At 36.1% G+C, this 25,152-nt stretch overlaps 1 protein-coding gene across 1 annotated transcript in view; it reads right to left on the reverse strand.

The window, feature by feature from the left end:
• Positions 1 to 1,796: 1,796 nt before the first annotated feature.
• The window catches only part of ALKBH8 (alkB homolog 8, tRNA methyltransferase), a 61,800-nt gene continuing 38,444 nt past the window's right edge, over positions 1,797 to 25,152 (reverse strand). Inside the window, exons 9-12 of the mRNA XM_002822424.6 lie at positions 24,544 to 24,695; positions 21,407 to 21,663; positions 9,981 to 10,130; positions 1,797 to 4,303 (exon numbers count right to left, since the gene is read on the reverse strand). Of these exons, the coding sequence (XP_002822470.3) occupies positions 3,746 to 4,303; positions 9,981 to 10,130; positions 21,407 to 21,663; positions 24,544 to 24,695 (1,117 nt within the window). The 3' untranslated portion in view covers positions 1,797 to 3,745. The remainder of the gene's footprint in view (positions 4,304 to 9,980; positions 10,131 to 21,406; positions 21,664 to 24,543; positions 24,696 to 25,152) is intronic.

Genomic DNA, 25,152 nt, shown 5'->3' on the forward strand with positions numbered 1-25,152 from the left:
ATTGCTGATGAGAACGCAAACTGGTAGAGCCACTTAGGAATATCGTTCGGCCATATCTTATAAAGTTAAACATAGACTTACCATATGACCCAGGAAGTCAACTCTGAGGTATTTACCCAAGAGAAATGAAAACCTATGTCCATATAAAAGTGTGTTCTCAAATGTTCATAGCAGTTTTTAAAAAACTATTAGTTCTAAACTGGAAGCAATCCAGACTGGAAAATGGATAAATAAGTTGTGATATATCTTATAATAGAATACTATTCAGCAATAAAAAGGAACAAACTAATGATATATGCAAGAACACGTATGAATCTCAAAAGCATTGTCCAATGTGAAAAAAGCCAGATACAACAGACTACTAAGTATATTCTTCCATTTATATGATATTCTAGAAGAGGCAAAAGTATAGCAATAGAAGGCAGACCAGTCTTTGCCATAGAAGGAGGGGACTGATTGAAAGGGGCAGGAGGAAGCTTTTTGGGGTGATGGAAATGTTCTCCATCTTGGCTGTGGTGATGATTACATAACTATATTTGTCAAAACTCATCAAATTGTACAGTTAAAATTGGTTAATGTTATATGCAAATTACACCTCATAAAAGCTGATATAAAAATATTCTTAAACATTTCAACTGTGTTAATTTAGAACTTTGTTATAAGTTGTTTTAAATTTTGTAACTTCTAATATAGATACAAAAAGTATAAAAATCCTAAGTGTACAACTCAGTGGTGTATCACAAAGCAAACACCCATTTTAAATACAACCCAGGGAAAAAAAGAGAACATTGTAAACATCCAAGAAGACCACTCATTGCCTCTAACCAAAAGCATTACTTAGCCTTGTAGAAATATGCTTTGATATTACTGGTTTTTGAACTTTTACCTAAAGGAAATTGTGTAGTAGAGTTAACCTTATCCAAGAGAGGTTGGGCCTTTGCCCTGGGTTCCTGGGAGTTGATCTCTAGCCCTTGGAATATGCTGCCTGATAAGCAAATCTGTTTACCTGGGGACTCTGGGCCAAGCAATATCAGCTTGACTTCCAGAGGGACTGAAGACTAAAAGTCAGCCACATGTGTGGTCAACCATGTCTGTGTGACTGAGTCTCAATAAAAACTCTGAACACCGAGGCTTGGGTGAGCTTCCCTGGTGGCAATACTGCACCTGTATTGTCATGCAATGTTGCTGGGAGAAGTCAGTTTTGTCCACAACACCACTGGGAGAGGAAAACTGAAAGCTCCATGCATGGAACCCTCCTGGACTGTGCTCCTGCACCTTTTCCCTTAGCTGATTTTAATTGGCATCCTTTCATTGTAATAAACTATAACCCTGAGTATAACAGTTTCACAGAGTTCTGTGAGCCCTTCTAGCAAATTATCAAACCTGAGGGTTGTCTTAAGAACCCCAAAGTTGCAGTTGGCATCAGAAGTGTGGGTGTTCTTTTGGGGACCCTGAACTTTGTAGTTGGTGTTAGAAGGGTGGTCTTGAGGACTCCTAAACTCTGCAGAAATCATATGGTATTATTTTGTATATGGCTTCTTTTACTCAGCATTGTTTCTGAAATTCATTTATATTACAGCTTGTAAGTATATTCACTTTAATTGCTTATGTAGTAATGTACTGTATGAACTGACTATAATTTACTCACTCTACTGTTGATGGACATTTGGACTTTTTCCAGATTTGTACTATTGCTACTGACAACCTATATAGAGAAAAACAGAGAAATGCATCATCATAGTGGCAGATTTTAAAATATCTGTCTCAACTTATAAGAATGAGCAGACCAAAAAAAGTCAGTAAGAATATAGATTTTTATTATACAATTAACAAATTAGATTTGGCATCACTCAATACCTAAATCTCCTCTGGGAGTAATAATAATGAACATTTCTCAAATGCATACTATATTCTTACACTATTCTATGATGTATACAAGTATACTTTCAGTGAATTTTCATAACAACTCTTCCAATTTTACAGCTAAGAAAACTGAAGCACAGAAAAGTTAAGAAATTTGCCCAAAATCCCACAGCTAATAAATGGCAGATCTAGAATTCAACTCTCAGGAAATCTGATTCTAGAGCCAAGTTCTGAACTCCTACGCTATTTTTCAACATCTTCCATTTTCTCTCCCTTCTTGAGTCAATTTTGGTATTTTTCATCTTCATAGAAAATCATCTATTTCATTTGGATCTTAAAATTTATTGGCATGACTTGACTTCAAACTTTGGTGTAAAGTACCAGAATTTATATCAGAAATAAAACTATTTTTAGCCCTATATTCCTTTTGCTATATCATGAGCCTTATAAATTCATCCCAGAGGGACCAGTACATCAGGATGTTGGACTGAAATTCCATGACAAAAATAATCATCCTCTCAACTAAGACCCATTAGTGATCACTATAGGTTTCTGAAAACTTGATGCTTCAAGATTAAGTATCACTAGCATTAATAATAATATATATTAATTATATAGGCAGCTATAATCCACAGAAAGCAATTTTTCTTTAAAACAGTCTTAAGCATTACTACTACAAAAGTAATGCATACTGGGAGTAAAGTATTCAAAAAATTTTTTCTTTGAAAAAAAGCCTTTTCCTTCTATGTGATAATTTGACCTATGGTTGAATTTCTACCTTTGTTCCTCCTGGAAACTTGACCTAAGTGGTAAGTTAACTGGGTTACTATTATGCAATATAGCACAGATTTTAAAAATAACCCCTGATTGAACCTGGATTGGGACAAACTACGAATCAACTAGAAATAACCAATAATGACACCACAGCTTTGGCTCTAAGGGCATAGTTAGGTCTGAGTGACCACATTCTAACTTTTGTCATTTAAACAAAGGAGTTAAAGGAGCACATTTGGGTTGTTTTTAGCACCTTGATCAATGAATTTGGAATACCAATTAACTCTTGATAATAAATTAGTCAGGATTAGCAGTTATTTCAGCCATTTAAAAGTAATCTTTTGCTCCAAGGTGACTCCTCTCTCATTTTATGTTTTTCATGGCATTTATCACTATCTGGCACATAGTATCTATTTATTTATTTGCCTGCTGTCTGTCTCCCCTTCTAGAATGTAAGCACCATAAGGGCAAGAGCTTTGCTCTTTCTTATTCACTGCTTCATTATCAGTACTTAAAATAGTAACTGGTACATGGTCGGGTTCAAAAAATAGTTTTTGAATGAAACTCCTACTAAGTTCTGGGTATTATCTGATTGACTAAATGTTATTGGACACCCGCTATACGTCCAGCCCTGGGCTAGTCAGGCATGGAAACAGAATGGTTATTGTCTATGATTTTACAGAGCTAAAAATCATAGGTAAAACTTCAGACAATTTTCTATTGACCAGGACTATTTTCTGTATTAACATATAATTACTTCCTTAAAATCCTACATGATTTAATACATTTAGTAGCACTTCACTAAAAAACTGTTATCTTCGAAATCCTGGGCTCTTACTCAAGAATTACAAACACTGCACAAACTGCTTCAATCACTTTTAGAAACCACCTCTCCTAGGGAAGTAGGAGGAGCCAACACCACATCTGTGATGTCAGCCAGCAGTAGACATTTGAATGTCTCCTAATGAATCCCTACTTCCAAATTTTTCTCAGCTTTCCTTTGGTACTTTCCCATGTTTTCTCTTTAATTAAAAGGGTAATTAATTTATACTGTCTCTTTTTTTTTTAAGTGAGCATTCCTTTATATACGATGTGTTCAGGTAAATAATCAGGCCTTTTGAAGAATCACACACCAGTTTCCCTGATCGTAGTAGCTTTGCAGAATTCTGACATCACTCACAGTCCTGCAGGCAGCTTCCAATTCTCCCTCACGGAACACATGGTAGTAACGATGAAACACAGGACTTGGGTCCTGGGATCCTATGGGACCAATTGGCTCAACAGGTTTGCCTTTATCAGAATTTCCCTTAAGGTGCCAGGGAACCAGTACATCTTGAGAATAAAAAGAAGTCCTGTTAACATGAATAGGCAGCTTGGAATTAGAAACTTGCCTTGAATTACATCCTCCTTCCTGAGAGTCATTAATGTGGGGGACAGAAGATGCTGAGTCTCGACTGCCCATGTCAGGCATTTGCTCCACAAGTGACCTCTGCACTGAGGTATCACTGTTCATCTCCTCTTTCTTTCCTTGGCTATTTTTGTTTCCTCTAAGATACTTGGACTTCTGCTTATTATATTCTTGTTCCATTGCCCAGACATAAATGAGTGCCTTCCCACCTGGTCTCAGGAGTCGAACAATTTCTTGGAGAGCTGCCACTCTACGCTCCTAATGAAAAAAAAACAAAACACATGATCAACCTGGAAGAGATAGGAAATCAGAAAATAAAACTGACCATAGGACTGTTTTCAATTAGGATGAACAATAAGAAAATCTAACAAAATGTCTTATGTAAAACAGAAAAGAAGAAGAAAGGGCATTCTGTTCTGTGATTAAGAAAAAAAAGTGTTCAGGAAGGAGGAAGTGGAGAAAAGCAAAATTTATTTCTGTTAATCTTCGCTGTGACTTTTCCTTAATTGTCTGGCTAGGATACATGAAACAACTGATGACTTCTTACAGGGCTATAAGCGGTCATATGAAGCACTTTGACGTTAATGATTTATATAATGCTTTTACAAAGGAATCGTGTCAACTATACTATGGAGACTTCTACTTATAGCCTTGATGAAGTGGTTGGTATTAATTCTCCCACTGAAAACAATCAGAAAGGCTGGGTGAAATACATAAAACAGTTGCTTAAGGCACTGGAGAGTAACACTGCAGGCAGGCCTTGAAGGGCTATAATCCCTGAAAGAAGGGAAGTAAGCCAAGGTGAGCTCTAGATTCATTCCAGCTTTTCCCTGAGATTATCTGCAAATTCATAATGTGGGACAACAGAATATGAGCAGAATGCAGAAGTCTTAGTGGCCTGAACAGATAGGGCTCAGAGTATAGGGAGGTCAAAGCAGCTGAGGGACAGAGTCATGGATAAAGGAGAAGCTGCAGGAAAATTATTCTGAGAATCTATATGCAAACACCCTTTGAAGCATTTGCCAGTTTCTAAGCTGCATGTACACAGGGTGAAATTCCAAGAAACTTAGCAGAGTAGCAGCTGGGAAGTTAAAATGCTAAACAAAAATTTTAGCAGCCAATGTTAGAGAGACAGACATTGGAATTTAAGATCTCCCAAGGTGTAATAGCCTTGGAGTACATTCCAGGCTTTCACTTGAGACCCAGAAGGGCTATATTACAGAAGTAGGAACAAAAATAAAATAGATATAAATCATCCCCAATAAAGCATAAAACCAGTTCTCTGCAGAATGAAAGTGATCTGCTTATACTTCATCTGCTTGTCCTTAGAAAAATTTAACTTCCTTCAGAGAAAAAGTACTCAAATCTTTTAACATAAAATGCCCAGCATACAATGAAAAATTATGAAGTATGCTAAAAATGAGGACCAAAGGACCGAAAAACGGAGAAAAAAAAAGACCATAGAAATAAATCCCCAGATAAAGCCTTTTTAATAACTATGGTTAGTATGTTAAAAAAACCAGAGGAAAAGATCAAGAATTTCAGTAATGATAAAATATATTAAGAAGTCAGAAATTCTAGAAAACAAGATGAATTTAAATTTTTAGCAAATTAGATACATTTACAAAGATAAGTATTAAACTATAGTTCAAGTCAGTATAAATTACCCAGATTGAAGCACAGAGATAAAAAAGGGGGAAAAATACAGAAAACAGTGTCAATTGAGAATTTAATACCTACTAAAAATATAATTTGTAAGATGAAGGCAACATAAAGAGATTTCAGATACACACAAGCTGAGAGAATGTGTCACTAAAGAAAATAGCACAGAGAACTCTTCGAGCAAAAGAAATCTACTTCCTCTGAAACTCTGAAGATGCAGGAAAAAAGGAAGAATACCAGAAAGGGTAAATAAAGTGAAGAAATATAAATGAAGGTTGAGAGCTTAAAACAATAAAACAACAGCATATAATAATAATGCAATAAAGGGCAGAAGGGGTTAAATGTTATTAATGAAGTCTTACATTGTCAGGAAGGGGTACTCATGCCAATTTAAGGTAGACTATAATGTCCGAGATATATGTTGTCATGTCTAGGGTAACCATTTAAAAAACAATAAAAGAATATCTAATCAGCAAGCTAACAAAAGAGGAAAAAATGTAATTATAAACTACATTATGGAAATAAGGCTGGCAATGAAAGAGGACTAAGATACATACAATATTTGATAACAGAAATTAATATTTCCAGTTCCACAGCTCTCTTAGCCTTAGATAATGCCTTCCTTAATTGTCAAAGTAACATAGATTGTATTGTACACCCAAGTAGCCCATTCAAAATGGCCAAAAAGCCCAGGAAATAATCTCAGGTTATATGTTAAAATAGGAGGAAGCATCTTCAGCATGACTGATATATAGAGAAGTGAATTAATAGGAGGAAACTTTGTAAGGATTTTTCCAAGTTGGGTTTAAGGAGCTGGGAAATATCGGGAAATTAAGCTAAAAAATAAGACGAAAGACCATTTTACAAAAATGGTTGAAAAAAATGATTATTAAAATAATAATAACTAATATTTTCTGAGTTCTTATTATGTATAAGACACTATAACAAGTACTTTATGTATTGTCTCATTTATCCTGACAGGCCTATGAGATAGGCTACTGTCATTATTTTATAGTTGAGCACCTAAGTATTCAGAAATCACTAAAGATGTTTGTTCAAGGTCACAAAAGTAAAAAGAATGTCAAATAGTAGAAGCAGTGGCATCAGGGAAGAAGAAACTGGCACCAGAATGTAAACTGGATTAAAATAGAGATATCCTGGGATCAGTTGAAAAGAACACTGTAGTAGTGAAGGGATGTGGCACAGGTCAGTAGACTCTTTTAATTCCCTTACCTCGATGTGTCCAGATACTTGCATGAGATTTTCCACATAAAATCTTATCTTCTACCCTGTATCATCTTTCACAGTGCCATAAAAATGATCTCTATCAGGCATTTATCTCATCAAGGTATTCCCATGTGTTAGACCTTTCAACGACTCTCTAAGTCCAAATCATAACTATGGCATTCAACCAACAACACATAAATCCAACAAATTATAAATAAATAAATAAATAATGCTGCCTTCTCCACTAAACTATGAGCTCTAAGAAGCAGGGACTGAGTCTTCTCCATCTTGTGCCCAGCTATTTGCTTAATAGTAGTGTGTAACTGATTTTCAATGCCTTTTTTTTTTGAGATGGAGTCTCTCTCTGTCACCCAGGCTGGAGTACAGTGGCACGATCTCGGCTCACTGCAACTTCCACCTCCTGGGCTCATGCAATTCTCATGTCTCAGTCTCCTGAGTAGCTAGGATTACAGGTGTGTGCCACCACACCCAGATAACTTTTGTATTTTTAGTAAAAATGGGGTTTTGCTTTGTTGGCCAGGCTGGTCTCAGACTCTTGACCTCAAGTGATCCACTCGCTTTGGTCTTCCAAAGCACTGGGATGACAGGCGTGAGCCACCACAGCTGGCCTCAATGACTTATTTTTATTGTGGTAAAATATATGTAACAAAATTTGCTATTTTAACCATTTTTAAGTGTACAACTGAGTGACATTAAGTACGTTCATACTTAATGGTTGTGCAACCATCACTATTATCCATCTCCAGAATTTTTTTCATCATCCCAAACTGAAACTCTGTATCAATTAAATCATAACAACTCCCATGCCTCCCTCCCACAGCCTCTGGTAACAACTGTTCCACTTTCTGTCTCTATGAATTTAACTATTCTAAGTAGTTCATGTAAGTAGAATGATACAGTATTTGTCCTTTTGCATCTGGCTTATTTCACTTAGCAAAATATCCTCAAGGTTCATCCATGTTGTAGCATGTGTCAGAATTTCCTTCCTATGGCTTAATAATATTCCCTTATAGGTACATACCATATTTTGTTTATCTATTCATCCATTAATGAACATTTGCGTTGTCTGCACCTTTTGGCTGTTGTGAATAATGCTGTTATGAATGTAGGTGTATAAATATCTGCTCGAGTCTCTGCTTTCAATTCTTTTGGGTATATATCTAGAAGCAGAATTGCTCAATCATGTGGTAATTCTATGTTCAATTTTTTGAGGAACCACTGTACTGTTTTCCACAGTGGTTGATCCATTTTACATTCCTACCAGCAATGCACAAGAGTTTCAATTTCTCCACATCCTTGCCAACACTTGTTATTTTCTATATTTCCAATAATAGCCATCCTAATGTATGTGAAGTGGTATCTCATTATGGTTTTGATTTGCATTCCCTAATGATTAGTGATGCTGAGTATCTTTTCATGTGCTCATTGGCCATTTGTATATCTTCTTTGGAAAAATGTCTATTTAAGTCCTTTGTCCGTTTTTAAATTGTTCTGTTATTGTTGTGTTTTTGTTGTTCTTTATATATTGTGGATATTAATTCCTTATCAGATATACAATTTGCAAATATTTTCTCCTATTTTGTGGGCTACCTTTTCACTCTGCAGATAGTGTTGTTTGATGTACAAGTTTTTAATTTTGATGAAGTCTAATTTATCTATTTTTTGTTTTGTTGCCTGTGCTTTTAGTATCATATCCAAGAAATCACTGCCAAATACAACATCATGAAGGTTTTCTCCTGTTTTCTTCTTAGAATTTTATAGTTCTAGCTCTTCTGTATAAGTCTTTGATCCATTTTGAGGTTTTTTTTTTGCATATGGTGTAATGTAAGGATCCAACTTCATTCTTTTCCATGTGGTCAATGAATTATTTTTTAAATAAATGACAATAGATATGTAGAGAAAGTTGGACATGACAGATTTCTAAGATGATCATATAGAACTTCATACAGGGGAGGGTATCCAACATATATTTGCAATTGCAAAAAATGGATACAGATATATTTGTGTACATTATTGTCTTTTATAACTTGAAAATAAGTTATAGTAATAAGTTATAATACAACAACTGAGTTGTAGCTGAAGCAACCAATATGTGCCAAACATTTCTTCCAAATGAAGCGGATTTTTAAATTTACTGGTATAGCTGCTCCTTTCAAGCCTTTCTCTATCTGCAATAATGCCTCTGAAAGCCACTGAAGCCTAGTGGCTTTTGCTGTAAAGAACCTAATATTGTTTGCTGCAGCCCAGCAGAATCTCTTGGTTACTATTAAAAGTAAAAAGACTAATGACACAGACAGTTTTCTGATTTGTTTTGAACTCAGTTAAGGTCATAAGGTCTACTGAAACTGCTGGTGACCCATAAGGTGAGCTATAAAGCTATTGCTTAAATCAAGGGAATGACTGCTGACACCCAAGAAAAATAAGTGGTCTTTTGTTCTTTAAAGAAAGAAAGAAAATATTAAATATTAAATTCATTTATTTTAAAACTAAGAACATACTAAGAGTCAACATACTACTACCAGCTAAAAAAGACAGTTTCGAAAAAAAAGAATAGGAAAGGAAGAAAAACAGAATGGGAAAGAAGTAATACTCACGTGTCAGGGATAAAACTATGGGTTGAGAAAGAAAAGCTGAGAAAGAAATAGAGATGGGACTCGGAGTCTGAGGAGAGAGTATACTCAAGAAGCCCGGAGCTCATGATCTCAAATTCTCTTCCAGCTAAAATTCTGTGACTCTGGGTTTGAAGGAAGGCATTTAGAAGTGAATGAGACTTGGGGTAGGAAAGGGGCGAAAGCATGCAGCAATAGAAGGGTAGAGTCCCATCAGGCCTCTGTTTAAGTAGAAGATACTTAAACAGTTGCCCATCTTCATTCTGCATGCTCTCTTACAAAGAGGGCAAACTGTGACAAGAAAAGAGAATGGAAAGAACTGAAAAGCTAAAACAGGGTCCAAAATCAGCAAAATTCATGAACTCTTCCTGCTGCTTTAGCTATAAGTTCTTAAGAGAAAGAAAGACCATACTTACTGCTGTTGCAAAATGATGAATAACAGCAATGGAGATGCAGGCATCACAAGACCCACTGCGGACTGGTACTGCCAATGCATCACAGACAAAAGCCTGAAATTGCCTCTCTCTACAAATGTCCACAAGGTTTTGGCTACGATCACAACCAATCTGTAACAGAGAAGGAATTCCATAACATTTTGTTTAAATTTCACATGAAATTAAGAACTATGAATTTATTCCATACCATAAAGTCATTAGACAGATACCATATTCATTGTGAAATGGTCTGAGACCATGATATTATCAGTTCTTACAGCCAGTATAAAATCAGAATATATAATTGTACAGGGCAGCATTTATTACCTTAACAGATATCAAACAGAACTCCAATTAGTGAAACAAAAAGACTGGAATAAAAAATGATAGTGGTGGAAATGGGAGGTCCAAATATACAGCTAATTGATGACCATTCAGAATCTGGATGTTTCTATAATATCACACATTTAAAACCGGAAAGTATCCCATAAACATAGACTGTCTTTTGGGGGGAGCTGCAAATAAGATGTTCTAAGATATCTCTCATTACCGTATATACTATATTGTGATGTCCCAGGTAGCAGAAGGATAGGCAATTTTTTTCTGCTTCTTTATACTTTTCAACATGGATTACTTTTACAATCAGAAAATAAAATCCCCCTCAAAAAAAAATCAAAATAATTTTTTTTTTGAGATGGAGTTTCGCTCTTGTTGCCCAGGCTGGAGTGCAATGGCGCGATCTCAGCTCATGGCAACCTCCACATCCCGGGTTCAAGCAATTCTCCTGCCTCAGCCTCCCAAGTAGCTAGGATTACAGGCATGAGCCAACATGCCTGGCTAATTTTTTATTTTTATTAGAGATGGGGTTTCTCCATGTTGGTCAGGCTGGTCTCAAACTCCCATCCTCAGGTGATCTGCCCACCTCAGCCTCCCAAAGTGCTGGGATTACAGGTGTGAGCCAAAACGCCCAGACAATTTTTTTTATTTTTTAAAGCTACTCTTTTTCTGCTAAATGCCAAAACTTATCAAGAATAAACTGCTGAATTCAAAATTTATAAAATGACATTTAATTAAGTCTTTTCATATACCCGAACAATCCCATAGGATTGATGGCATGGCGGGCAGCTAGCAATATGCTTTTCTCTCCCTCAACAGGTGAGACCTAGCATGCCTTATGCATGCATCTGGTTCTGTGAGAAGTTTTTAGGAGCTGGGATTTCCCATCTTCTTTCTCTCTAGTTTTGTTGTTGTAGTTGTTGTACACAGTTTTGCTGCTTAGTTCTAAGAATATCACATATATATGTAATATACAGACACACACACACACATTTTGCAATGTGCCCACATAAATTGGGGAATAAATGGGAGGGGCTTAAGACTTTTTTAAGGGTTTTTTTGTTTGTTTGTTTGTTTTGGTTTTGAGACAGGGTCTCACTCTATTACCTAAGCTCAAGTGCAGTGGTGCAATCCCAGCCCACGGCAGCCTCCACCTCCCAGGCCCAGGTGATCCTCTTGCCTCAGCCTTCCAAGCAGCTGGGGGTACAGGTGCATACCACCATGCCCAGCATTTGTTTTATTTTTTGTAGAGATGGGGTTTCACCATGTTGCCTAGGCTGGCCTCAAACTCCTGGGCTCAAGTCATCTGCCCGTCTCGGCCTCCCAAAGTGCTGGGATTACAGGCATGAACCACGGCACCAGGCCACAAGAAATGTTAAGTCACTGATAATTATCCCTGGATAATTTTTTCTTAACTCAAACTCTATAATACAGAAAAGAATTATATAAGCAGATTTAGTCAAACAGAAGTGGCCACCTAAAGTGTATATTTACTCATTTAATTTTTTGATATAATGAGCACTGATCCTAGGGTTCCCTCAGCCCTTCTGAGAATAAAGAATATGAATGCTCATATCAAAACATGCTGGGATAACTGGCTAGCCATGTGCAGAAGATTGAAACTGTACACCTTCCTTACATTGTATATAAAAATCAACACAAGACTGATTAAATGTAAAACCTAAGACTACAAAAACTCTGGAAGATAACCTAGGAAATACCATTCTGGACATAGGCTCTGGCAAAGATTTCATGACAAAGACAACAAAAACAACGGCCACAAAAACAAAAATTGACAAATGGGACCTAATTAAACTAAAGAGCTTCTGCATGGCAAAAGAAACTATCAACAGAGTGAACAGACAGCCTACAGAATGGGAGAAAATATTTGCAAACTATGGATCTGACAAAGGTCTAATATGCAGAATCTATAAGGAACTTAAACAAATTAACATGCAAAAACCAATCGGTCCCATTAAGAAGAGGGCAAAAGACATGAACAGATACTTTTCAAAAGACATACACATGGCCAAAAAGCATATGAAAAAAGCTCAACATCAGTAATCATTAGAGAAATGTAAATCAAAACCACAGTGAGATACCATCTCAGACCAGTCAGAATGGCTATTTTTAAAAAGTCAAAAAAAAAAACATGCCGGTGAGGTTGCAGAGAAAAGAGAATTCTTATACACTGCTAGTGGGAATGGGATCACCCACTGTGGAAAGCAGTTTGGCAATTTCTCAAAGAACTTAAAAGAGAATTACCATTCAACCCAGCAATTCCATTATTGGGTATATATCCAAAGGAATATAAATTGTTCTACCACAAAGACATATGCACTCATATGTTCACCACGGCACTATTCACAATAGTAATGACATGGAATCAACCTAGGTGCCCATCAACAGTAGACTGGGTAAACAAATGTGTTACACACTGTGGAATACTATACAACCATAAAAAAGAATGAGATCATGTCACTTGCTGCATGCAACATGGATGGAGCTGGAGGCCATTACTCTAAGCAAACTGATGCAGGTGCCGAAAACCAAATACTGCATGTTTTCACGTATAAGTAAGAGCTAAATACTGAGTACACATGGACACAAAGAAGGGAACAACAGACACTGGGGCCTACTTAAGGGTCAAAGGAGGGAGGTGGGATACGGATAAAAAAAAACTACCTATCAGGTACTATGCCTACTACCTGGGTGATGAAATAATCTGTACACTGAATCCCTGTGACATACAATTTACCTATATAACAAACCTGCACATGTACCCTTGAACCTAAAATAAAAGTTAAAAAAAAAATTTAATCTGGCCTTTTTTTAGACCAGCAAGCATATATAGATTTCAGGCAGGCTTTTAAAATTTACATGAGTATGCAATGAAGAATGTAATATTGTCTCTGATACTAAGTAGTGACATTCAATTTACCAAAAAAAACAGTATTTTTATTAAAAGTTCCTTAAAGTGCTATGTTATTAATTCCTTAGAGGAAGAAAAAGATCTTAAAATGAAACATTACATTACAGAGTTTATGTTATAAATGCACAATAAAAGAATGGAAATAAAAAAAAATTCTTACTAAGTTAAATCACATTGCCATACTAGTCATACTTAATAAGTTTGCTCAATTTGTAATTGGTATTAAACAGCTTCTATATTTTATCCTGGAGCTGCTTTAATTTTAAAGTGAAATAAAAGATATCAAGCTAGAGGTAAAGTACAGCTATTTATCTTTAATATATTTTAAGATAAAAAGTACTAAGGGCCTATTAATAACAATAGTGACACGATTCCCAATTAATTGCTCCCTTTACCTGTGTAAGATACATGCCTGGATTATTACTTATTATTTATTTTCATCCATATTCTATGCCATCAGCCAACAGTCACAATATCAAGATGACAATACCACTCAAATAATCTGAACATTATATTTTGGTGCTTGCCTCCTTTTTTGTTACATTTAAATTCGGTTCATAGAATTGGAAGTTTCAAGTATGCCCCAACTCTGAAAGATAGCTATACCTTGCTAAAAGTCAACAGAAAGAAATCCAATCTGCCTATTAAAAAAAAATCCTCAGGGATAGGGCTCGATAGTTACTCAAAGGAGGAAAGTTATTACCTGAGAGCCACAGATAAGACAGAACATGGAGAACAACAGCCAAACAAAACAAGAGAAGATTTCCCTCTCCTTGCCAGGCTCTTATAGCTATTTGTACACAGCACTCCTTTTCACCAACAAGAAAGAGCAAGGCCAATTTTAGCAATAAAGCGCCAGATCTGATGTAGATTCCCCACTGACCAACGACCTGACTCATGCCTGGCTCAGTACTTTCATCTTTTACTTTTTTTGCCTGTCTTCCATATACTATAGGCATACAGTCACTATTTTTTCTCCTCTTCCCTCTTTCCATTTTTAAGTTTTTTAAACCAAGAATAGTAAAGTGTTTGAAAAATCACCCTAATAATGTTGCATCATGTCAACAGGACAGAAAATGGCTTGATAAAAAGCCACATATATTCAAGGACTTGCGTAAAGCTACATATTTCTGTGTGCGGGGTGAAGATCAATGACATTAAAACATATACTGGGCTTAAAATGTATACTTTGTTTCTTGGAGACAGGGTCTCACTCTGTCACCCAGGCTGGAGTGCAATGGCACAAACACAGCTCACTGCAGCCTCGGCCTCCTGGACTCAAGTGATCCTCCCACCTCTGCCTCCTGAGTAGCTGGGACTACAGATGCACACCATCATGCCTGGCTAATTTTTAAATTTCTATGCAGAGTCAAGGTCTCACCATGCTGCCCAGGCTGGTCTCGAACTTTTGGTCTCAGGCAGTCTTCCCACCTCGGCTTCTCAAAGTGCTATGATTACAAGTATGACCCATGGTGCCCAGCCTATAGTTTTACATAATTTTTAAAAATCTCAACATACATTAAATATGTAATTGTGGAAGTACAAGTAAACATAAAAAAATTCAATCTGATAAGCAAAGGTGCAAACTAAAACAAGGTTCCATTTTTCTTCCATTAAACTATCAAAAATCTTTTAAAACTAAAATATACCATGGCAATGTCAGTATGATAGAACTTCCTCTCATACAAAATACAAATTGGCTCAACCATTTAAAAGAGCAATTAGGCAAACCATTTTTTAAGGAAGAAAATAATGCTTATAATTTTTGACCAATAGTTACCTTTCTAAAAATTTATCCTAAGAAAATAATTCAAAATAGGGAAAACACTAACCAGGCTAATAATAACTGCCTTTTCCTGAGTACGCATATAGATTAAGGCAGATTCTTTGTAGCACTGCACTTAAGCCACATAACACACTTGGAGTTAGGTACTATTTTCACCACATTGCAGATGAGAAAACTTCATTTCAAAGAAAATAAGTAATTTGCTCAAAGTTGAAAGTCATTAAATGGTGAAACAAAAATGTAAAGCCTGGTATTTCTCATTCCAAAATCCATGTTCTTCCTTCTTGTCCCATTGACTCTCAATATACATGTTCATTATGGTGTTATTTAGAACACTTCCAAACACAACACAACCAAATTTCCAGTAACTTCTGCCTAATAGGATATTAATAAAGTCCAAGTCTTTTCAATAAATGGTGTTAGGGAAACTGAATATTCACATGCAGAAGAATGAAATTAAATGCTTATCTCATACCGTCTACAAAAATCAACTCAAAATGGATGAAAGGCTTAAATGTAAGACCTGAAATTATGAAACTACTAGAAGAAAACACACAAGAAATGCTCCATGATCTTGGCCTGGGCAATAATTTTTTGGATATGACCCCAAAAACAAAGTTAACTAAAGCAAAAATATACAAATGGGATTAGATCAAACCAAAAAGCTTTAACTTGAGGAAACAATCATCAGAGGGAAGAGACAACCTACAGAATAGGAGAAAATATTTGCAAACTATACATCTGATAAGGAATTAATATCCAAAATATATCAATAGGCTGGGCACAGTGGTTCACACCTGTAATCCCAACACTTTGGGAGACAAACGTGGGTGGATCACTTAAGCCCAGGCCTGGATCACTTGAGACCAGCCTGGGCAACATGGCAAAACCCCATCTTTACAAAAAATACAAAAATTAGCTGGGTGTGGTGGTGCGTGCCTATAGTCCCAGCTACTGGAGGCTGAGGTGGGAGGATCAATTGAGCCCGCAAGGTCAAGGAGGCTGTGAGCTGTAATCATACCACTGCACTCCAGCCTGGGCAACAGAGCAAGACCTTGTCTCAAAAACAAAACAAAACAAAACAAAGCAAAACAAAAACAAAAATATATAAAGAACTCAAACAACTGTATTGCAAGAAAACAGATAATCTGATTTTAAAATGGGCAAAGGTCCTGAATGTATATTTCTTTAAAAAAGACATACAAATGGCCAAGTACATGAAACAATGCTCCATATCACTAACTATCAGGAAAATGCAAATGAAAACAATGAGATTTTACCTCACACTTGTTAGATCTGGCCATTAGCAAAGAGACAAAAGATAACAAATGGTGTTGAGGATGTGGGGAAAAGGGAATCCTGGCATACTGTTGGTGGGAATGTAAATTAGGACAGCCTCTAGGGAAAACAGTATGGAAGCTTCACAAAAATATTAAAAATAGAACTACCATATGATCCAGCAATCCCACTGCTAGGTATATATCCAAAGAAAATGAAATCAGTAGGTCAAAGAGATATCTGCACTCCCATGTTTATTGCAACATTATATACAATAGCCAAGATATGGAATCAATCTAAACATCCATCAATGGACGAATACAGTAAACATGGTATGTATACACAACGAATGCTATTTGGCTATAACAAAGAAGAAAATCCTGCCATTCATAACAATATAGGTAAACCTGGATGACATTAGGTTAAGCGTAATAAGCCAGACACAGAAGGCAAGTATTGCATGATCTCACTCATACTTGGAATTCAAAAATGCTGACTTCATAGAACTAGAGTAGAACAGTAGCTACCAGGGACTCAGACAGCTGAAGTATGGGAAGCTGGGGAGATGTTGATCAAAAGATACAAAATTTCAGTTAGGAGGAATAAATTCCAGAAATCTACTGTACAACATGGTGACTGTAGTTAACAACATGTATTGTATTCTTGAAAAATGCTAGGAGAATGGATGGTAAATGTTCTCCCCACAAAATGGTAACTTTGTGAGGTAATGCATATGTTAATTTGCTAGATTTTGTCAATCCACAATGTATATATACTTTAAAACATCATATCATATACAATAAATACACATAATTTCATCTGTCCTGTAAAGACATTTTTAATAACTTTAATTTAAAAATAAAATAGAGAAAAAATACTGTATTATAAAATTCAGAAACATTTTAAGATTATATATCAGAATATAAAGAAATGAGATAAATGAGTTATCAAATTATTGCACATTCATTATTATATAAAACATTAATAGGAAAAACATTAGAAGGATATTCATCACAATAAGGTGATTAGATTATGCAAATACCTCTCTTTTCATCAATTTTCTGAATGATGGTTATTTATGTATGTATGTATGTATTTTTAGGCTCAGAGTCTCACTCTGTCACCCAGGCTGAAGTGCAGTGTACGATTATGGTTCACTGCAGCCCTGAACTCCTGGATAGCTGGGACTACAGGTGTTGGGAACAGGCCCCCCAAAATTTGGCCATAAACTGGCCCCAAAACTGGCCATAAACAAAATCTCTGCAGCACCGTGACATGTTCATGATGGCCATAATGCCCATGCTGGAAGGCTGTGGGTTTACCGCAATGAGGGCAACAAACACCTGGCCCGCCCAGGGCGGAAAACTGCTTAAAGGCGTTCTTAAACCACAATCAATAGCATGAGCAATCTGTGCATTAAGGGTATGCTCCTGCTGCAGATAACTACCAGACCCACCCCTTTATTTCGGCCCATCCCTTCATTTCCCATAAGGGATACTTTTAGTTAGACCCGTTTCCTATAAGGGACACTTTTAGTTAATCGAATATCTATCGAAACAATGCTAATGACTGGCTTGCTGTTAATAAATATGTGAGTAAATCTCTGTTTGGGGCTCTCAGCTCTGAAGGCTGTGAGACCCCTGATTTCCCACTTCACACCTCTATATTTCTGTGTGTGTCTTTAATTCCTCTAGCACCGCTGGCTTAGGGTCTCTCTGACCGAGCTGGTCTTGGCAACAGGCATGCATCACCATGCCTAGCTACTCTTTTTGTTTTTTAGGAGATGTGATCTTGATATGTTGCCCAGGCTGGTCTTGAACTCCTGGCCTAAGCGATCCTCCCTCATCACTGGGATTATAGGCATAAACCACTGTACCCTGCTGGTTATATTTTTTGTTTTGTTTTGTTTTTTTGAGACGGAGTCTCACTCTTATTGCCCAGGCTAGAGTGCAATGGTGGGATCTTGGCTCACTGCAACCTCCGCCTCCCAGGCTCAAGTGATTCTCCTGCCTCAGCCTCCCATGTAGCTAGGATTACAGGCATGCGTCACCATGCCTGGCTAATTTTGTATTTTTAGTAGAGATGAGGTTTCTCCATGTTGGTCAGGCTGGTCTCGAACTCTCAACCTCAGGTGATCTGTCCACTTCGGCCTCTCAAAGTGCTGAGATTACAGGCATAAGCCACTGTGCCCGGCCTATTATTTTTATTTTTAAAAATATACAACATTTTTAAAACTATTAAGAAAATATGCAATTGTAGGAAAATTAGACTGGTAATATACAGTTTAAAGTGCAGAGAAATAAACAGAGGCAGTAAAGTACATTGAAAAGAGCATACTACAGGTTGAATATCCCTTATTTCCAATGCTTGGGACCAGAAGTGTTTTAGATTTCAGAATTTTTTGGATTTTGGAATAACTGCAGAATACATACTGGTTGAGAGTCCCTGAATCGAAAATCCAAAATCTGAAATCCTCCAATGAACATTTCCTTTGAGCGTCATGTTGCTACTTAAAAAGTTTCAGATTTTGTAGCATTCGAGATTTCAAATGTTCATATTAGGGATGCTCAACCTGTAAACTCCGAATTTGAATTCTGGTTTCAGCAATAACTAGCTGAATAACCTAGGAGAGCTACTTACTACCTCAAAGCCTCTGTTTCCTCATCTAAAAAATAAAGAGAAAAATACCTATTTATCAGGGTTAATACAAGAATCAAATGAAATGATCTATACTAAATATTTAATTAACCATTGAAGTGCTATGCAAATGTTAGTTATTATAACATAAGGAATAAGGAGTACCCTGGATTCTACATAAAAAGAGAAAGCTAGATCCTAAAGGTAATTTTATCCTGCGGTAAGTCCCACCCATTTTGAGGCTGTCACATTCCTTCAAGGCTGCCAAACACAGCACTGTATATATTTTGGTTTTCATGTAAGAAGCTGAAGGTAAATTCACAGGTTTGCTCCTCACCATTCAACAAACCATTAATTAGTAAGCATCTACCACATGCCAAGTACTGTTTGCCTGATTCAGTAAGCTCCGGGGAACAACAGACAGGAAAGAATTATGTACAGACTGCTGCTGATAAACTGAGTGAGTGTACTTATGATTTTCTAATCCTTCCAAATATATTCCCTCTGGAATCAGCTGCAGATTGTGTTCGTTTCCTGTTTATCAAGAAATCATTCTTCTCAATTGTAACATAATAATGTTATCACTATGACTAAATCAGTGTATTTGATTTCGACCTAGTTTCTCTGTCACAAATGATACCTGACTAGATAAAACCATGGATTATCAACAAGAAAGTGCAAAAGCAGAGCCTACTGAGAAACATTTTTGGACGTATCTTTAGATTAAAACACTAGAAAATATCACCTTGTTGTGAACTGTGGTTTGTTGTGATTTTAAGTGACACATCAAAGATCTATTTCCTCTTCAACATGAACAAACTTAACTCACTAAGCCTTATTCTTTATAAATTAAAATTTAATTGTAAACATGGTAACAATATATGAATAGCAATGTCTTGTCTTGATGAAAGGCTATTCTTTTATCCACCTCTTAATGTACAAACTCTACATTTCCTAAGTTGTAATACAACCAGCCCTCCGAATCTATGAGTTGTACATCCAGGGATTCAAGCAACCCCAGGTCAAAATACTAAAAAAATAAAAATTCCATCTTTACTGAATATGTATAGACTTTTTTCTTGTCAGTAGTCCCTAAGCAATACAGTCTAACAACTATTTACATAGCATTTACATTGTATTACATATCATAAGTAATCTATAGATAATTTTAAATATACAGGAGGATATGTATAGGTTATACGCAAATACTACATAATTTTGTATCAGAGACTTGAGCTTCTGCAGATTTTGGTATCCACAGGGTCCTGGAACTAACTCCGCACAGATACCAAGGGACTAATATACTTATTTTGATGTATTCTTTGTACTTCCTCAGTAGAATCCTAGGTGATTGTAACTAGAGGCATTTGAGATGTATGGCCCTACAAAGAACAGCCACTGTTGCTCATGTAGGGGTGATAAAAATATAATCTCTTAGAAGAATGGTATATCACTTTTCTCTTTTAAGCTAAATCTTTTATGATCATTAAATATGCATTTTATTTATTATTTGATTTGGCTTCAATTTTGTATACCAAGGGACAATTGTAGTAACTTTCTTCACGTAGGTGCACAATATCTAGGATGGAGTAAAAATAAAGATGAGAAGTAATCTGACATACTCCAATAACCCAGGAATGTCGGCTGCTCTCCTTCTTTTTACCCTTACTCTCATCCTAAATCCCCTAATCTAGAGAAAGGGAAGCTCCAGTCCTCACAGAGCAATGTTAAAAAATGATTACTTACAACAATACACTAAAAGAAGAACACATCCTACTTCTTAGCACAAAAGAAAAAAAAATGGCTCATAGAAAAAAATAGTAACTGAAAACAGACACTCTGGAATCAGACAGAAATGGGTTCAAATTCTGGGTCTAGCACTGTAACCTTGGTCAAGTTTTTAATCTATTTGAGACTTCCTTTCCTCAACAGTGAGATACCAATAAACAGAAAATTTTTTTCTACTATGAATAAAGTTTGGAGTACAAGACATAGGTTCAAGTTCCAGTTATGTCCCCTAATTATATGACATCAGGAAATTAATATGATCACTGTGAGCCCCAATTTCTTCATTTACAAAAGATGGATGAAAATATCAGCTTTATCTTCTTCATACTTAGGGGGATCCAAGCCAAAAAATGATTTCTATAAAAAACCTTTCTAATCTGTAAAGAGTTTTATAACTATAAGATAGTTTTACTGATAAAATAATATGGTAGAAAGCAAAATCTAAAAGGAGAAAAAAAATTATATAATGATGGTGTGCCCATAAATTCCTAGAGGAATAAGAAAGAATGGGGAAGTGTTCATTAATTTTCAATCTGTTGGTTATAACTTTCTGGCAATGACCTAAAAAAATAGGATTATATCATGAGGAAGAAAGATGATGATAACCGCTGCAAATTAAGCAAAAAGAAAGTCAAAAGCAACATTACTTGCCATATATAACTCCTTATTGATGCCAAGATACTTTCCATTACCACATCCAATATCAGCCACAATTGAACCACTTGGCAAAGCCTTCAAAAACTCCACAATGTGCGGCCAAGGGGTATGTCTTGTGCTGCTGAAGTGCCCAGCAATCTCTTCATAAACTTGATGGACGTACTCTTGCTCCAGCCGTGAGGCTTCTTTATCACTCTCTGGAAATGAGGGGGGAGTCTCTTTCCTCTGGCTATCACAGACCAACGGGTAACCTTAATGAAAAACAAAGCAATACACATCTTTCCTTTTTATCAGAATAACTCATAAGGTATCAAGTTTTCTTAAATGAAAAAAAAAATCAATGCAAATTTGGTGGGTAGACAGACTCTGATTTGTCCGTTAAAAGAAAAAGTTCTTCCCTAATAAGTCTACTGAGGACTGCTTGAGTCTGGGGGGGCCAAGGCTGCAGTGAGCCATGATCGTGCTATTGCACTCCAGCACAGGTGACAGAGCAAGACTGTCTTTAAAAAAAAAGACAAAAAAAATACCTAGTGTTGGTGAGGATAAGAAGAGAAGGGAGCTCTTGCATACTGTTGGTGGGAATGTAAATTAGAATGGTCATTACGAAAAACAATACAGAGATTCTTCAAAAACTTAGAAACAGGGGACTACCTGCCTTCGGGCCCCCTCTCACACAGAACCCACTTCAGGTTCAATCCCCTCTTGTATCAAGAGCTGTTCTGTCACTCAATAAAACCCTTCTCTGCCTTGCTCAAAAAAAAAAAAAAAAAATTAAAAATAAGTACTATCTTATAAACCAGTATGGGGTATGTATCCAAAGAAAATGAAATTAGTATGTCAGAAAGACATCTGCACTCACATGTTTACTGCAACACTACTCACAACAGCCAAGACATGGAATCAAAGTGCCTATCAGTGAATGAATGGAAAAAGAAAATATGGTACATATACACAACAGAATACTATTCAGCCACAAACAGAAGGAAATCTTGCCATTTACAACATGGAGAAACCTAGAGGGTATTATGTTAGGTGAAATAAGCCAGACAGAGAAGGCAAATACTATACAATCTCACTCATATATGGAATCTAAAAAAAGCTGATCTCACAGAATAGAGAGTAGTAGAATGGTGGTTACCAGGGGCTGGGGCAGTTGGGGTGGGAGCCAGGGAGATGCTAATAAAAGGATACAAAATTTCAGTTAGATAGAATAAGTCCCAGGGATCTAGTGTAAAACATGTGACTATAGTTAATAATAATACATTGTATTCTTGAAAATCACTGAGAATAAATTCTTTTTTTTTTTTTTGAGACAGAGTCTCACTCTGTTGGCCAGCCTAGAGTGCAGTGGCATGATATCGGCTCACTGCAACCTCCGCCTCCCGGATTCAAGTGATTCTCCTGCCTCAGCCTCCCGAGTAGCTGGGATTACAGGCGTGTGCCACCATGCCTGGCCAATTTTTGTATTCTTGGTAGAGACAGGTTTCACCATGTTGGCCAGACTGGTCTCGAACTCCTGACCCCAGATCATCTGCCCACCTTGGCCTCCCAAAGTGCTGGGATTACAGGTGTGAGCCACCGCGCCCAGCCGAGAATAAATTTTTAAGTGTTCTCATCACAAAAAAAGTATAAGTATGTGAGGTAATAATACATGTTAATTAGCTCAATTGAGCCATTCCACAATATACACGTATTTTAAAACATCATGTTGTACATGATAAACATTTATAATTTGGGGGGTTTTCTGTGGCTGTTTTTTTGTTTTGAGACAGGGTCTTGCTCTGTCACCCACGCTGCAGTGCAAGTGGCGCAATCATAGCTCACGGCAGCCTCGAACTCCTAGGCTCACACAATCCTCCCGCCTCAGCTTTCCTAGTAAGTAGGACTACAGGCACACACCACCATGCCTGTCTAAATTTTGATTTTATTTTTTTGCAGACAGGGGGTCTTGCTATATTGTCCAAGCTGATTTTGAACTCCTGGCCTCATGCAATTCTCTTGCCTCAACCTCCCAAAGTGCTGGAATTATAGGCACGAGCCACTGTGCCAGCCACAATTATTATTCATCTTTAAAAAAAAATCTGTAAACTGAATCCCCAATAACAGCTTCTTACATTTAATAAATGCCCATGACAAACATTTGCATAAGAAAACTAGCTTGTCTCTCCAACTACACTTTAAGTTCCTTAAGAACAGGAGCCATGCTTTATTTTTCTATACCATATAACTCACTATCTGCAATGTTCAATATTCATCAAATAAATAAACATTTTAAATTTAACTTTTAAAATTTGATATTTTAAGGCTTCAAGGACACTTTCAGTAAAATAAAAAGCTCTTTTAAGCTTCACTAACATCAAGATATAAAATATAGAAATTTCAAGTTTTCTAAAAGGATAACATTTTGTAGATATAGTAAGAGTTTTTAATTAAATATTTTTAAGATCATGACTAAATCCAAAAGCTGTTGGTAGATACCACCCATAATTAAAACCCCTAAGATATAAAAAGGATTTTATTATCACTATCATTACAAAATATTATTTACAAAATGAAAGAGGTGTCTGTTAATTGAGTCAAAGAAATCCAGAACATGATGTACTTGCACAGATGATTCAAAATAGCATCCTCTTGACAAGTTTTTGAGCAGTTTTTATTCCCTTCTGAGTTTTCAAATTGACTAAAACATAAACTATTGCTTATCTCCCTAGAGTTATGTACTATAGAACTATTTGTCATCTCCAACTTCCCTGTTGGATTAATAAGATATAATTTAGAAACTTGACAAACCATTCCCAACAATACCCATTTTTAAGCAAGTAATATTTTATTGCCCTTCAACTGCAGCGCTCTTAACTGTTACTTCAATAAGTAAAATACTTATTGGGCACCCAGCTCAAGTACTAAGTTTGGAAAAAATAAAGATGATAAGATGCAGACCCTGCCTTCAAAGAATGTAAACTCTAATGAGGGTGGTTAAGAAAAGTGCATGAAAGTGCAATACAAGGCAAAATACAGGAAATGCCATTAGAGAGATTCAGAAAAAGCTCTCCTAGGTGTTGATGGGATCTTAAAGGACTTTTACATTAAATTGACTCCATTTTACAGAAGAGATAAGAGTATATACTTACTACATTTACAAGGTGTTTGCCTCACTTTCCTAAATGTAAATGATGTTCGCAGTCCCCTCTTGCTTAAAGTTAAGTCTCCAACATCACTGGTGATAATTCCACTTTTATGACTCTCAGATGCTTGAACAGTATCAAATTTTCTGCATGTGATTCTAAAAACAATAGTCGAAAAAATTTACTTAACATTGTATTAATAAAAATATTTCAGGCCTTTAAAAATGTTAAGTGAATAGAGAAAATCTAGAAGAATTTATTACAAATATCTATTGGATTCTCTGAATTGTTAGACATTGTGGAAAAACAAAGAAATAAAAGTATTTAAGAAAATTATCTTCAAGACAATAATATTAAAAGAATGTCCAACAAATTATTCCATGGGCAAATAAAATAAATATTTAACACCAATTCTAAAAAAACAAAAAAGAACAGATGATGCCAAGAGGAAACAAATAGATGGTAAATTTAAATTCATTATCAGTAATATATTAAATGTAAAAGTATTAAAAACTCCAATTAAAGAACAAAGATTACTGGACTGGATTTTTAAAAATTAAAAACAACTACATGGTAATTACAAGTCCACAGTTTGGGACTATTACAAATAAAGCT

Source organism: Pongo abelii, chromosome 9 (genome assembly GCF_028885655.2).
Source record: "Pongo abelii isolate AG06213 chromosome 9, NHGRI_mPonAbe1-v2.0_pri, whole genome shotgun sequence".
NCBI classification, from domain to species: Eukaryota; Metazoa; Chordata; class Mammalia; order Primates; family Hominidae; genus Pongo; species Pongo abelii.